The 16,223-nt window shown below is 55.1% G+C and overlaps 4 protein-coding genes across 4 annotated transcripts; 2 read left to right on the forward strand and 2 right to left on the reverse strand.

The window, feature by feature from the left end:
* Positions 1 to 269: 269 nt before the first annotated feature.
* Positions 270 to 3,639, reverse strand: RPL3 (60S ribosomal protein L3; the record flags this gene model as incomplete). Its single annotated transcript, XM_060265024.1, has 5 exons — positions 270 to 1,430; positions 1,487 to 1,503; positions 1,969 to 2,202; positions 2,548 to 2,783; positions 3,224 to 3,639. 5 exons carry the CDS (start codon positions 3,637 to 3,639, stop codon positions 270 to 272), a joined length of 2,064 nt encoding a protein of 687 aa, XP_060121007.1.
* Positions 3,640 to 10,525: 6,886 nt separating this feature from the next.
* Positions 10,526 to 12,299, reverse strand: MJAP1_001059 (uncharacterized protein; the record flags this gene model as incomplete). Its single annotated transcript, XM_060265025.1, has 2 exons — positions 10,526 to 12,161; positions 12,205 to 12,299. 2 exons carry the CDS (start codon positions 12,297 to 12,299, stop codon positions 10,526 to 10,528), a joined length of 1,731 nt encoding a protein of 576 aa, XP_060121008.1.
* Positions 12,300 to 13,633: 1,334 nt separating this feature from the next.
* On the forward strand, positions 13,634 to 14,375 carry sap49 (Spliceosome-associated protein 49; the record flags this gene model as incomplete). The annotated part of the gene is made up of 2 exons (XM_060265026.1): positions 13,634 to 14,023; positions 14,046 to 14,375. 2 exons carry the CDS (start codon positions 13,634 to 13,636, stop codon positions 14,373 to 14,375), a joined length of 720 nt encoding a protein of 239 aa, XP_060121009.1.
* Positions 14,376 to 14,561: 186 nt separating this feature from the next.
* Positions 14,562 to 16,202, forward strand: MJAP1_001061 (uncharacterized protein; the record flags this gene model as incomplete). The annotated part of the gene is made up of 1 exon (XM_060265027.1): positions 14,562 to 16,202. The coding sequence occupies one exon, from the start codon at positions 14,562 to 14,564 to the stop codon at positions 16,200 to 16,202; it is 1,641 nt and encodes a 546-aa protein (XP_060121010.1).
* Between the last annotated feature and the right edge of the window lie 21 nt (positions 16,203 to 16,223).

Genomic DNA, 16,223 nt, shown 5'->3' on the forward strand with positions numbered 1-16,223 from the left:
GATGTCCCTCAGGGTGACCACCGGATATATTCGGACGAACCAATGAAATCATGCGCCCACGAACCCTACGTTTTTGCCGCCCATTTTCCTTCACGAAAATGGAGGGATGAAATTTGGCAAAGAAAAGCGTCAGAGCAATGTTGCATTTTGTAGATGTATGCACAGGATGCATACACTATAGCCTAGGAACGAGAAGAGCATAAAGCGTCCAAGGGCGGACATCTAATAGGTATAGACAGCATGCCGCTTGACGCAGAGTATGCTTCCGCTTAGTAGTACACCACGGGAGCCTTCTTGGGGCCCTCGAACGCCTCACGCTCAGCGGCAGTCTGGTAGTTGCCGTGGCCGAACTTGGACGAGGTGTCAATGAACTTGAGCGAAACCTTCTCGAGGTCACGGCGCGAGGTGTGGATCTGGTGCGACTTGCGGATAGTCAGAACACGCTTCTTCACACCAGGGCAGCAGCCCTTGATCATGATGAAGTCGTTCTTCACCACACCGTAGTGGGGGAAGCCACCCATGGGGGTAATGGGCTTCTGGGTGGTGTCGAACTCGGTGGTGGCCGAGGCCTTGTCAGCACCGTTACCGATACGGTAGATCTTCTTGTTGAGCTCAGTGCGGTGGTGGTAACCGTCCTGACCAGAGCGGGCAACGGTGAACATAACGTTGGCCGGGTGCCAGGCACCGATACAGGCGACCTTGCGGAGACCCTTGTGGGTCTTGCGAGGAAGCTTCTTGGTACCCCAACGGGCAGTCACACCCTCGTAACCCTTACCCTTGGTAACACCGATAACATCAACGTTCTCGTCCTGGGTGAAGAGGCTGCCGACGTCAACAGTCTTCTCGAAGAGACCCTGGGCGAACTCAACCTTGTCGGCGACCGAGCCACCGTTGACCTGGATCTCCATGAGGTGAGCCTTCTTCTGCTTCAGGCTGGTGTTGCGCAGCTGGGTGTGCGCGAGCACACGGACAACAGTGCAGTACTTGCGGATACGCTCGAGCTCACGGGCGATCGACTGACCGTTGTTCTCCGAGTGCTTCTTGGCGTACTTGGTGAAGGCCTTCTTCTTGCTGCGGTACCAGTTCTTGTAGAAGCGGCGCTTGACCTCGTCAGAGAGGTGCTCAGCCCAGACAGTGGTGAGCGAGCGGAGACCACGGGGGGTCTCGATGTAGCCAACGACACCAACCACGACCATGGGGGGAGTCTCGATGACCGTAGTGGCCTCGACGACCTCACGCTTGTGCATCTTCGAACCGGGGCGGTCGAGGTCGCGAACAATGTGAGTCATACCGGCCTTGTAGCCCATGAAGGCCGTCAGGTGAACGGGCTTCTTGGGGTCATCCTTGGGGAACGACTTGCACTTGCCGCGGTGGCTCGCGGCGCGCTTGCGAGGAAGGAAACCAAGCGAGCCGTGACGGGGGTGCTCGAACTGATCGCATGTGTTAGTACTCCTGTTCAACGCAATGACGCTTGTATTGTACACACCTTGCAGTGAGACATGGCTGTTGCCGTCGAGGTAACGAGTCGAAGAAAAGCGGCCGCACTCCCTGGCATACGGTGCGCGGCCGCTTAGCGCACTCACGTGAGAAGTATAGTTATATCACGTGAACAGCTCTATTGTTGTACGTGGAGGTGGAGGTGGAGGTGCTAGGCCTCCGCCTCCCCCGCACCCAGAAGCGCGGGGCGGCACAGTGTGCAGCACACATGCGCCGAGCCGGGAAGCGGCCACCACAGCGGCGAGAAGTCCGAGTGGCACTTTGTGCAGGTAGTTTGGGAAATAGGAGACGAAGTCTCGACTGTGTCCATTTTCACATCTTCAGCTCCGTCGGCAGTCATCGTCAGCAGGGAACTTTCGCGGAGCAAGGCGCCGGCGCCTCCGCAGTTTTGCAGCACGGCGTCGAACCGCTTGGCACGACGAAGCAGTGCATGAGAGGACTCGATAATTGCCGAGTTCCTGTGTGAAGTACTGGTGACTTGCTTGTGGGTCTGGGCATAGGCTTGCATGGCCGTCATGCCGAGCTTGTTGTCACTTTCGAAAAAGTCGTACGTCGTCTTGGACTTGGCCACGTTGCGATGTTCCTTGCACCAGATCTGCGCACACATATGGCCGGTCTCCGACTTGAAAGATAGCGTGTGAACCGATTCACGGCGTGAAGTCTTTACAGGGAAGATCTCAAAGGCGAGCGTACACGACGGCTGGGCTTGGAAGGCACACGACACGTGGAAACGCGTACGACACGAAGGCTCTGCACACACGACCACTGCACCCCTGGTCTCATTACAGAGGGAGCAGGGCGAATCATACCGCCACAGGGGAAGTGTCCCGGCTCCTTCGACGGGGCGCATCGTCGACACATCACCGTACAACACTTCGGGCATCCAGGTCGCACAGACCAGATGCACCCAGTTGTTGCACTCTGTGGGTTTGTACACATCGAGCGCCGTAAGCGGGCTGGGCTGCCCAGCGGACTTGGCATCCTCGGTCAAGCGCTGTGAACGTGCCGAAGCTTGCGCACGGTCCGTGGCGGCTTCGTCACACAACACACAATGCGGAAGCAGGGCTGAGTCGGGGTCTTGGTCATTGCGGCACAGGTCACAGAACCATTCGGACGCCTCCAAGTCTGCATTGGTAAATCCGACACAGCCTTGGTGCGCAACCATTCCACACTGGCCACAGACCTTCAAACGACGTTTGGGATCCGCGCGCCGGCACATGACACACTTGCCCAAGTCGGGCGCCGCAGGAGGTGTAGGCGACACGGTAGCGGGCCGTGTGGGGGCGCTATAATCATTCGGAACGTACTTGACGTGGACAGGCAACAGTACGCCCAGGCCGCGCTCTTCAGATCCTTGCTCTTGTGCGTGCTTGCGCTTCGCGTCGGTGATAAACATACTGGCAGTTTCTGCTGCATATTTGCGCCAATACTGACCGCAATATACGCAAAGCGCGCGCCCAGCCCAGTTGATAAAGCCACGGTACCAGAACGGACTGGCAGGTGTACCACAAAAGGCGCAATTAAGCTTGGCAGAGGGCGTCTGCTCTTGGATCTCGCTGACTTCTTCCGGCGAGAGGACAGAGCGTGTGGGCGACACCTCTCGTTCTTCCTGCTTTGGCTGTTCAGCGATACCACCAGATCCTTTCGCTTCGCTACCCGCTGCGCTCGACCGCCAAATTTCGCCGAGATGACTCCTAGGGTTAGCTGGGTGACAAGGTCAACGTACGTTTGCCAATAATAGATGCTCTTTACAATCTCTCCCGGCGTACGATCAGGCAGGGCACGCTTGAGCAGGCTCATCTCTGCCGAGTGATCGCGCAAGGTCTTTTCCAAATTCTCCAGCTCCTTCGGCGAAAGCTTGAAGTAGCCAAAGTCGGCATTGTTGCTTTGTGCAAATTGCTTGGTCGCCACGTCGACCTGGTAGTCATTAGCACACAACAGCTGCAGTCCTCGGTCCATAAATGCGACAAACACGCGGGGAATTGTGGCCCGTGGTGCCGAAAGACTTTCAAGGTACTCATCCACAGCCGGTGCAGAGAGCTTCGGCGAGGGCACATAGATCGGTGTGACTGTTTCGTCACCGCCTCGCTCATAAACGGTGTCCGACACCGGGGAAACTTGATCCTCCTCGTCCACGTCCATGACCTGTACCGTCTCCGAGGAAGTGTCTGCCGCCCGGCGGCCTTTGCGGCCACTTTTCCGTTTACGACCTCCCGCCTTTTGCGGACTAGGTGTCTCTTGCTCCTGCTGCACTTCTGGTTGCGGTTCGGCAACCTCCTGCGCTACCAGTGGACCCATGGCATTCCTCTCTTGCTGCTCCTCCCAACTCGGCACGGTCATTTGGTATTTGGTACCACACCGCGTGACAGCGCGGGGGTAAATCGAATCATGGGAGTCCAGTACATCCAAAGCAGACGTGTATTCACCAAAGTAGCGATAGGGCCACCCCTGGAAGCAACGCAGCCCCTCGCGGTCCATAGCAGTGTGCAACACTGTTTCATTCACGTGTGCGGGAACATCGCCAAAGAGGTGCGAACGGTTTGTGCGGCGGCTTGTTGATGCCTGTGTACGGGGTCCACGAGTAGAAGGTGCCGTTTCCGAGTTGAGGCCACCACCGCCCACACCGTGCTCCTCGACATGTGCGTCGTGCTTTTTTGTACACGGGGCGCACGACCAACTGTATCCTTTGGCCGGCTTAGACTGTAGCGGGGGGTTGACGCAGCGCATATGAAAGTACTTGTGGCACGTATCACACCGCACAGATTCGGCACTCGGCGCCCACTCCTTACAGACTGCACATCCACGTAGAGCGTCGCAGAGATCAGAAGAAATGCCCACTTCAGCAACAATGAACGAATACTTTTCTCGTAGCGTTTCCAAAACAGCATCCGGTGCATTTTTCACTTTCCATGAGGGGATAACGTCGTAGAATCGATGAATGTACCGATCGTACAGCTGGTGGTAGTAGAAATGGTCATCGCGACGCTTCCAAGCAGCAAGCTCTGGTGTAGACCCGTTGCAAATCAAGTCGCGGTGCTTGACGCGACACTTTCCACGGATAGCAGAAACAGGGTATAAGTCTGCGTGCATGGTCGCCACCAACAGGCGCGAATCGTTGTTGGCACGGTGAGTCAAATCGCGCATGCGCAAAAAAACGTTGGCCCGCACGTTGAGCTGAGGGTTACTCCCTGTCTTTCCAGGAACAAAATCCATTATGCGTGCCACGACATAGGGCTCGCCGATGCCAATAGCCCAAGGGAGAGCGATGTAGACGAAATCTGCGTTAGTCGCGTGCGGAGGGTCGACCTACCATTCACTCCTACTGTCATCCCGCTGCGCAGTGATATTTGGCTCGGTGGCCCACCATCATGAGAAGAAACCATCGCGGGATGCGGTTTTTGCTAACAATGTTGCTCGTCTCCGATCTCCACAGCGCTGCTTCCGTCCACCGTGCGGCTCCGGCCTGGACCTGGCGTCGCAAGGGTGCGTAGATGCCACGTGGACGTCGCGGCGATTGCAACCACGTCTATGTGGAGGCCAGGCACCACCTGTAAGCGTATGCAGGTAGTCGCAGAGTTTGCTGTTCTATGCATGACCAATATAGCTCCGTTGCTTGACACTCAGCTTCACGGACGTAGAACCACGTACACATACAAATCCCTCAAATTCCCTAAGGAAAAAACTTATCGCGACAGATTATGCTTCAAGTCGTACATGGTGTCCCAAATCGGAAATTGGATAGAGATAGGAATGCTAGTTTACATGGAATATTTACAGCGACTGCGTCCCAACAGTGTACAAATTGAAAACAAGGAAAAAACACCCAGTTAGTTCTCTTGCTCCTGATGAAAAGAGCAACGCAGCGGCGATGGCGCGGCCATCTTTCCAGAAGACCGCGCATGGGGCTCCAAATAGTAGTTATACATTGTAGGGTGCGCAGCACCCAAATTCACATTCGAGACCAGGGCTTCACCCATCGTCCCAACCGGCGATGTGGAGCTGTCCACGAAAGGCAGGGTTGGGTTTGAAGAGCTTTCCATTGCGCCGGACCAGTTGGGAACCACAGAGTGAGAGTTAATTGCGCCACTGCAGCTGTGCGTAGGCGACGGCACAATATAGTCCGGGGTAGCTTGAGGAATAGGAGCTGAATTGGGAGTGTTGGCGTAGTGGGCATTTGTATATCTGCCAGAAAAGCGTTCCAGCGTATTCACCATGGCGTTGGCATGGTGGCCGTTGGGGTCCATGGATCGAAATGCGGGAATACCATGCGAGTATCCTGCTGCCAATCGGTAATAGCCAAATACCATTGGCGAAGATGAGTGTGTTGCCACTTGCGGCGTAACGTACGGTGAATAGGGCTTGACAGGTAAAAAGAGTTCGGGGTTAGAACGTCCCAGAAGAGTGGCATGGCTGTTGCCATTCCACCCACTCGGCCGGTCATTGGTTGAGTACGATCCTGTAGCATCGTCTTTCCAGGTGGCATCGAAACCTGAGCCTTCACTTGCAATACCTCTTTTTCCGAACGAGTTGACATTGCTCGAATCGATAGCCATGTTGGACCACATAGGTTGGGCCACAACGCCGGGGACGTGCAAGGTGGAGGAGACACCCCTGTCCGGTGCGTCGCTGATGCGCGCCAAACCTGATGCTGGATCACGCAACACTTGCTTAGGTTTGCTGAGTTCGTTCGACTCACTTGAACGTCGTCGTTTCGCGGTCCACAACTCCGATTGAGAGTTCATGCTCATGCTAGGATGAAACGATGGTGAGAGTCTCGTTTCGACCATCGAACCAATGTGCGGCGAAATAGGCAATGTGGCACTTACAGGTGATGACCCAGTGCGCCTAGGATTTTCTGGGGTAATGGTAGAAGCCATCTCCGACCAAGTGAGCCATCTCAGATCCATGCTGCGCTGTTCATAGAGTCTCTCTAAAGTCGTTTGCCACCAGCGGTACTCTGATGGACTCACACTTGCATTGGTGTCAATTCCGCCCCAAAGCTGCATTTCCATTTTGGTGATCTCTTGAAGCGGAATATGAGAGACATCGGACCAGGTTTTGTTTGTGTAGGTATGGTCGTCCAAAAACTTATTCGCAAGCACCAATGAGGTAAGAAAAAGACGGAACTCGCTGCCCATCTGGCCTTGCAGCGATTCGTGAGAGACTTTCAGTCGGTAAATGTAGAGTAGCGAAATCGCCATCACCGACCGTGATACCTGCGTCATGCGTAAAATGTTCTTGACAAAGCGAAGGAAACGTTCTGTAGGGAAAAGCTGGCTGCGTGACGGAGCCGAGACACCATCGTGACCCGCCTGTGTCGAGACAGAAGTAGATGCAGAAGGCCGGTGGACGCTTTGCCGCATGCTCGGTGACACGAGTCGCTCATTTACATCATGGTCCATAGCTGGTCGTTTCCGACCAGCGACACTGGGCCCAGACCCAGGCTTTGGCAAAGACGAAGATTTGGAATACCAAAGGTAGCAGACCATTTGGGCGCACCATTCAGACGATTCAGCTGCGTCCCAAGCAATCTTCTCGTCCTCACGTGTGGGGTTACTGGATGGCTGGGGATCCTTGTTTTGAGCAACTTCTGCAGGTGGCGGTTGGTTCATTGCGCTTCCTGTCGTAATAATCTTGGGCAGTGTAGGTGCAGGCTTGTCCTCAGGTACAGGCTCAGCTGGCTTGTCGGCCAGATGTTCCCTTGCGCGCCAAGCGTAGTAGTTAGGGATTATCTGGTTGAGCTGTTCAATGTTAGGTAAAGACATCGTTGTCCAATCAGGTATATTGATATGCTGGTTCGCCTGAATGCCAACAGCCATGTTGGAGATGCGGTCCTTCAGATTCAGTTCATCAGGTGGTTACAGGAATGGCAAACCCAAACCGGGCGCTCGTATAAGTAACTTAGGAGGACCAGAGATTGTCTACCTCCTTGGTAAATAAACTAAGCGATGCAAACACTCTGGCTCGATATGGTAGCTTTTGAAGGCCAGAAAAAGCAGTGTGGCAATCTCTTCGGCTATTTGCAAAGCATCGCACAGACATAGCCAAATTATATCAGGGGTGACCCACGCCATTCTGAATGGGCCGCTTCTCCAAATTTTGTCCGTGCACGTACGCCTACATTCCACGTACACCTGCATTCTGTACATTGACAACGAGAAATGGGTGACCAGCCAATCCCCTCACGGATTTTAGTTTCCCTAGCGCCTTTCCTGCCATGCAGGTTCCCGGGCGGTTTTCTGTCCAATTTCTCCCACATCCGCGGAGAAATCATTCCATTCAAACCGGAGCGAAGTTGGACTTGCAGCGAACTGGATCCATATTTTCAGCCAATCAGGTAATGCATTGAATTTTTGGGAATTGGCAACGCGGGGTGCGTTATGGATGAGAGGCAGCGAAATTGGGGCGCAGGAATTAGGTACGCCCTGACTGTGCACTGGGCCGTTCTTTTTTTAGTAGTTCCCAAATGGGCTACAAGCGCTATCCTCTGCTTATCTGCACTCAGAGCTATTTTTACCTGTCGGCGCATGCATGTCCACGTCGATCTTATGCGGGCGTGCGCCAGAGTAAGGGCTTGGCGTGTAATGCTCTACCAAGAATATAGCTATTGAAGCGAGAAGCACGTTATTCATCTGCACGATCTGATGACCCGCATATGTTTGTACCTATAACGGATTGCTTCGCTTGTATCGGCAATTTGCCCGGAATTCAAGTCCAGGAACAGTCGCTTGCCGTCTACTGTCGGACAGGAGCTGAATTTGCTCGCACTAGGCACCGTCCATATTTGGATAGGTTTATCTTGTGACTTCCGCTAGCTCGTACAACTGAGCTTACAACATGCAGCCCGTCTCCCCTAAATCGGTGGGAAGTGCCGAGGCGGCTGCACCCATGGAAGAAAATGCCTCACGGGCTGTCAAACAGCCACGTTGGAATGAGAAGAAAGGCGGTACTGCGAATCCAGGCAATAATACAGGAAACAGCAGTAGTGGAACTGGGAGTAACGCTACTGTGTTTCAATGCTCTGGATTCGGCGACTGTCACATGGTGTTCACGCGTAGTGAACATCTCGCCAGACATGTCAGGTAGGTTGTCACGGGCTATACTCGGTTTGTCCTCGAAACAGATACTAACATGACTCTACAGAAAGCACACGGGTGAACGTCCGTTTCAGTGCCACTGTCTTAAGGCATTTTCCCGTTTGGACAACCTTCGACAACATTGCCAAACGGTGCATTCAGACACTCCGGAACGCAATGAAGAAATTCTCCGAAAACTTACCGTGCTCCATTCAAACTTGGCTGCATCGGCAGCAAAGAGCCAAAGATCCTATGCCAAGGTCGTTTCAGCCGATGCTGCCAAAACAGATGACGAGTCCAAGGCTAAAGAGAAATCTAGCGCTCCTCGTGCTTTAGAGAAAAAATCTTCCGCTTCTCCCAAGGGAAGTGTGGCTGTGAGCTCTCTGCTGAGTATCCCGGAACCTTCCGAGTACCACCTTGAGGATGGTCGTCGCCAAAGTCAAGGCACTCCTTCGGCAATCCCAATGAGTCTCAACATGCCTGTTTTGCCACCTTTGCGGTCGAAGTCAGTGCCGCGGATGTTCCACTCTACCACGCATCCCGCGCACCACCCTTCGGGCAGGTTATCTCCTCCATCATCTGCCTACCATCGCAGTGGGGTTTACCTGACGAGTCCGACCGGTTCGACTCTTCCGCTCCCTGTCTCACCGCCTAGCTTTTATTCTTCCAGGGGGTCCACGAACGCACCTTTCACAGCAGAGCCTAAGTCTACTTCCGCTTTGCCGCCTTTGTCTGAACTTTCTACGAAACTAGGCACTCCGAGCGTCCCTAATGATTCGCGTCCTTATTCGTCTAGGACATGTCCTGCGCCTCAAGTTGAGCGCTCTCCTTCAGCGCTCAATGACCGCCGCGCTACACTGCCTATTGGGAATGGCTCCTATGGCTATACGACTTCGGGTGAAAGCAACGGTTCATCGTACTTTTCTGGGTCCTCTCACTCTTCTTTCCGGCCATACTTTGGCACCAACAAGTTCGCACCGTACGTGCAATCCGACGCACGTTCGCCACCTCCCTGGAATGGCCCTAACGCTAAGCGTCCTTCCTCTGGTCCTCATTTCCCTAATGCTTCACCAGGTACGCAAAGGAGGTCTTCCGTTGTTGGTCACCCGTCCTTTTTGCAAGATAAAACTTCGGATTCTATAACGGGTCATGAAGGCGCATATACAGTACGTTTTCTTTCGCATGATATACTAACAAACTCAGTCTTCGGGTGCCTTGGAACCTTCGCCAAGGTCATTGCCACCAACCAATCTTGACCGGGGCGATGGATACGCGCGGCCAATAAAAAAGAGTCGATCGAGCTACTTCACGGGCTATAGCGGCAGCTCGCCTCAAACGTACAACTACCGTCATGCTGACCTGACTCCTGATGGTGTCGGTCTTTCGCCGCGCACCAGCGCCGTCCCACGCTACTCACAGCTTCGTTGTCGGGAGGCTGTGGGCAACCCTTCGCTTGGTTACCCAACCCACCCTGACGACAGCGACCCGTCGAGATTTTACCCCGGTCGGCGTTGGAGTAACGCAGAGCTGGTCTCTGCAGACTATAAGGATGGAGTGTCCTTTTCGAAGCGTTCTATGGACTGCTACGCTTCTCAGTTCCCCCCCACTGGATTGTCTGACATGGAGTACCGAGACCTATCTCGCAAGCGGCATCTAGGCGATGTGCCGCCCTGAATTCTAATAGCTTCTCCACTCGATTGGTCTTACTGGACAGCTGCCACGTGTTGTACCTATCCTATATTTAGCGTGCAGCGTGCAGGGTTCATTTGCAAATAATCATACTCGCGCTTAACACCGCCGTACACCGCCCTTTGGCGTTCCTATGCAGATCGCTTAAAAGATGGGTGCTTGCGACTCCGTGTACCGATAAAATCATTCCGAGCGGTGCTAAGCATAACTTTCTTCCGAATGCATACGCTATAATGGGAAGAAGAATTATAGTACTAGTCTATCTAGAAATCTTTGTCGCCCACGCGCAGATCACTAGCCTTGTTTTGCATATCCGGGTCTGGAAGGCCGGCAACACCGCCCACCTCCTGAACACGCGTCTCCACATCCTGCTTGACACCGAGACGAGTGTCGTATCCTTCCGGAACCCACTTTGTCGAAGTCCATGCCTTGACGTTAGGGTCCAGGTACATGTCATTGGCAGCCTCGAGAGTAAGGTTGTTGGTCTCGTAGAGGAAGAAGTATACAATGAGGAAGTTGGCCACATTACATCCAACAAAGATGTAGCCGTAGTAGAAATTGATGTCGCCGGTGATAGGCGGGGTGAAGAACCCAATGCAGAAGTTCCAGACCCAGTTGCTCATCGTGGCCAAGGCGTATTGCTTGGTACGCGTCTGAGGAGCACAAAACTCGGCAATGGCCGACCACACACCGGGGCCCCAGGTACTAGCAAATGCGAGAATGTAGAAGCAAGCAGAACAAATCATCAGTGTGCCGATCGACTTGTTGTACCCGTCCGAGTGGGCGGGGTTCGGCGGTTCACCCGAGAGGTGGAATGCAATGGGCTTACCCACAACACCGGCCGTTGCGAAAATGATGAGCCACATCACCATCCAGGCAGCACCAACAAGCAGACACATACGACGACCGAAACGGTCCAGAGCGTACAAGCCCCAGAAGGTAGTACCAGTGTTCACAGCACCAAGAATAATCTGGGTAATGTACGAGTCGCTGATGCCGACCGACTGGAAAATGGTAGCACCATAGTAGAAGAAGTAGTTGGCACCGGTAAGCTGTTGTCCGGATTGAAGGAGCATACCAAGAACAGTGCGGTACAGCGTCTTGTCTTCCCAGCGGAAGCAGTCGAGCCAGCCCTTTTGCTCCACCTTCGAGTCTTCCAGCACTTCCTGCTTAATGTCGTAAAATTCAGTCAAAACATAAGGATCGTTATCTTCCACGCCACGGACCATGGCCAAAACGTGCAGCATCTCATCGTAGCGGCCACGCGACCCGAGCCAACGCGGGCTCTCCGGGCAGAACAAGATACCCACACCCAAAATCAGCGCCCAGGCAAAGCCAAGACCAATCGGAACGCGCCATTGGGCCGACGATGGGTTAAGACCGAGTGAAGTGGGCTGCTTTTGCCATTGAGGGTATTGAAGAGAGCCGCCGGAACTGTAGTACCGCGTACCATAGCAAGTGACATAAGACAAAAGAATGCCAAGCGTAACAAACAGTTGGTAGGTGCCGACGAGTGCACCACGCACCTGGCGGGGCACCGTTTCGGACTGGTAAAGAGGGACAGCCGCACTAAGCCAGCCAATTGCAATACCGACGATCAGACGGCCAATGGCAATTTGCTGCCAGGCGCTCACGGAGGACACCTGGATAATAAGACCCACGAGACAGATTACACAACCAGTGGTAATACCAATCTTGCGGCCAAAGCGGTCGGCGACGGGCGAGCCGCACAGCGCTCCCACAATAGCACCAATGCTAAGAAGACCCACAATGAGACCTTGGTACCAAGAATTCCATTTGAAAGGGAACGCAGCTGGGTTCGTAGGGTCAGGGTGGTATTCCGCAAAGCGGATCATAAAGTCTTCCATGAGCATGAGATCGGCAATTTGACCCGTGTCCCTGCATCGGTGTCAACAACCATCCTTCCAAGAAAATAACATACCATCCGAAAAGAAAGCCACCCATAGAGGCGAGGATCGCCACCAGGTAGGTAACGATACCCACGGGTGAACCATACACTTTGTGGCGCAGCTTCATGGTGTCGCAAGTGTGGGGCTACTGTTCAGAGCTGAGCTCCGTTTTGAAAGAGCCTTCGCGCTCAGCCAGGTTCTTTCCCCGGCGCGTTTTTTTTTTGCAAAGCGCATCTGACGCGTCGAGACCCAAGTGGGGCGCGTCAGGGGATTGGTCACGAACCAAATTTTCTGCAGGTTTAATCCCATATGCCACTAGGCGCACTTTTTATTTCCAATTATTGGCCGCGACTATATACATTGTGGGGTACACCGCAGCCGCGCAAACGATTCCGACGCCATGCTGCGGCTGACCATCGATCTGCGAGCGTAGGCGATACGCTGATTGTGGATTACCGTCTAATTTACGTAGGATTCGTAACTAGGGCAGAGAATGTAAACGACTCTTCAGATTAGACGGGTGCCATAAAACTCGAAGCACATCCGTACGGCATAAATCAGCTCGTTTGTTGATAGGGAGTGCGCCTCCATCCTCACTCGTTTCGGGCTTAGTGCGGGACTAGAAAAGTTCGGCCAAATGATCATGCATCCCCATACTTCTCGTTCAGCGCGCAGCCCTTGTCTGACGCATGTCGATAGGCTATGTAATCTAGATGGGCTATGCTACGCAGGCCACCCTCTCAGCAGCAGCCAAGTTCTATTCAGGCCACGATCGTTTATGTTTTCATTATAACACATTGCATTGTATCCCGTATCTACAGCCTCCCTATTTTTAAACTGTGCAAGACTATCCTGTGTGTTAGCAATGTCCGTAGAGCTTGCCAAGTTTGCTGCCCGTGTAGCTCAGAGACGAAGGTTGTGTTTGGCTATTCTTCTTTGGTCGATCATCAATGTGATTACAGTTTGGGGCGACACGTTGTACACATCATAGCGAAGCAGATAGACTGCCCAACAGGCAACAAACAAGGCAAGAGGGAGCAACATACCAATTCCTCTGACCCACGTTTGAAAATATCGGTGCAGTGCCCAACCCGCTCTCGTGCGAGGCAGGGTAGCCGAAGCCAACCAGGGCAAGCGACCCAGCGGCGCTTTCGACGCAGGCCCCTCAACTTGACCTGTCGCTCAATCCCGAAGGAGAGCGGCATAAACCAAGGAAGTGACTACGCCGTCCACGCCGCTGCCCATCCCGTAGGACAGGTTTCGACTCTCGAAGACGGGAACGCGGAGCCACGGTACTAGTCGCCGGGTCCGAACTTTGTGTCTGGTGTAAGTCGGCCACCCTTCGGGCGACGTACCTTCTTGGATTATGTTCAAAGAGAACCCGAATTTTTTTCTGCGCGCCTCTTCTCCCCTCTGCTGACTCAGCAGCCTTCATCGGGCGAAGCGACGCTCGCCGCGACCATGTCTCGTGAGATTGAGCGGAACCAGGACGCGACATGCTACGTCGGCAACTTGGATGACCGCGTCACTGACGAGCTGATGTGGGAGCTGATGTACCAGGCCGGCCATGTCGTCCATGTGAATATGCCCAAAGACCGCGTGTCGCAGCTGCACCAGGGCTTTGCCTTTGCCGAATTCCATACCGAGACCGACGCACAGTACGCGTGTCTTATTCTGAATGGAATCAAGCTCTTTGGCAAGCCAATTCGTGTGAATATGGCGGCCGCCGATACCAAAGAGCCGATGGACATCGGTGCGAACCTTTTCATCGGCAACCTCGACTCGAGCGTTGACGAACGCACCCTGTATGATACCTTTAATACCTTTGGCACGATCCTCGGCACTCCCAAGGTACGTTCTACTGCTCACCCAGATCATGCGCGACCCTGCGACGGGCGAATCAAAGAACTATGGATTTGTGTCGTTCGACTCGTTTGAGGCGTCCGACGCTGCGATCGAAGCCCTGAACAACCAGTACCTTGCCAACCGTCCGATGACAGTCGACTATGCCGAAAAGAAGGACGCGCGCCACGGCGAGAAGCACGGCACCGCCGCCGAGCGCCTCGTGGCGGCGCAAGCGCGCAAGAACCAAATCCTTGGTACACTGCACGAAGCCAACGGCTCCTATGCCACCCCGACGCCTGCATGGAGCTCCGAGGTGTTTGCTGCCCCCCCCGGCCCCGGCGCGTCGCCTGCCCCGTAGCCTGTAGTCCCCCCCCGAGATACCCCAGGCCACGTGGCATTTACTGTGCCAAGCAGGCCCGCCAACAAGCCACGCGACGGCGGTTGCGCGCTTGCCGTCCCCCGAGCCTATTGGCGCGGTGAGTGGAACAGGAACGATCCGACTCGCGTAACGAGCGTGTTGCGTCCAGCAGACGACGCATATACTATGACAGGCCGCGTCCTCGTACTCCGCGTCCTTGTCCTGAGCGCTCTGGCACTGGCGGTGCTGCCGGGTCTGGTCCTGGGCTCTGTCGGCGACCAGTCGCCCAAGTTCCAGCGGTGCGTCGCGTCATGCAAGACGGATACATGCCGGAATCATAAGCCACTTCCCTTTACGGACGACACAATTGTGCCGTCTGACCCTCTGCCGTGGTACCTGGTCCTGACCGGCTGGACGTGCGAGACGAACTGCGAGTATCACTGCACGCATCGCATCACGAACGAGGCGCGCAAGCGCGTACAGGACCTACGGGAGCAGATGTACGACCGCCTGAACAGCGAGCAGGCTGAGCTGCGCAGACAGCACGACCGCTGGCGCAATCAGCTCGCACAGCAGGAAGCGGGCCAGAGCCTGGACCCTGCGTGCGACGGCGACGCATATTCCGACGCGGACGGCGAGTGTGTCCCCCTCATGCTCAAGCCGCCTGCGCCCCTGCTGTCCGAGAGCGAAGTGCGACGGCAGACCGAGGAGCGCATCCACGCCGAGCTCTACTTTATGCACCCCGTCGAGAAGCAGACGGTGCAGTTCTTTGGCAAGTGGGCGCAGCTACGTGTGCTCGGCATGCAGGAGCCCTTTTCTGTGCTCTTTTCGCTCATGAACCTCGGCGTGCAGCTCTATGCGTACAGGTACATTCTGCTCGACCTCCTGCCAGGGACCTTTCCGCTGAAATCGACCTACCTGCGCCATGCGGTGATTGCTAGTGTCGCGTGGGGCGCGAGTGCCATTTTCCATACTCGCGATCTGTGGTGGACGGAGCGCTTTGACTACTTTATGGCTGCAGCCGTGCTCCTGTCGGGCTTCTTTTTCACGCTGTGCCGTGTCATACACGCGAAACAAGGCAGCGTACTCTACCACCGCTTGATGGTCGGGTGCATCGGCGCGTGGGTGCTGCATGTGCTGTACCTCCTCTCGCACCGGCGCCTGGACTACTCGTACAACATGACTGCGTGCCTCACGGTCGGCGTGCTGCACAACCTCTTGTGGCTCCTTGCGGCGTTTGCGCCGCGCACCGTGCACTCCTTTGCCGTGCTCCTCGGAGGCGACGCGCAGGTGGGTGCAGTGTCGGGTAACAGCAAGCACGACGAGCACGACCACGGCCACGCCCGGAACTGGCGGACCATTTCGCCGTCGCAGCAGCAGCAGCTCGTCCTGCTCGTCCTGGTGATGTTTTGCGCGCCCGGCCTCGAGCTCTTCGACTTTCCGCCAATTTTGCGCCTGATTGACGCGCACGCGCTGTGGCACCTCAGCACGGTCCCGATCTCTTTGTACTGGTACTACTGGCTGGCGCAGGATGCGCGCGACTGCGTCGTGACCCACAACTGGAAGCTCGACCAGCACGCGCACGTCACCGACGTGGACGACCTCCTCGCGCGGTCACACCACAGCAAGGTGCCGGACAGCGCGTCACACCTGCCGCTCACGGTCGAACCGGCTGCAGGTGCCTCGGAAGGATCCTCCGCCTCGCCAGCGACTCCTGTCCCGCTCGACGAGGCTTGGGGACGTGCACAGAGCCTGCTGGAGCAGTGGAGTGCGTGGGGCCTGGATGCTCTGCGTGCCTTGCGTGCGATGCTCATTACGCAATCGTGAGTAGATGCGTCTGTATACCTG

This window comes from Malassezia japonica, chromosome 1 (assembly GCF_029542785.1).
Source record: "Malassezia japonica chromosome 1, complete sequence".
Taxonomy (NCBI): Eukaryota; Fungi; Basidiomycota; class Malasseziomycetes; order Malasseziales; family Malasseziaceae; genus Malassezia; species Malassezia japonica.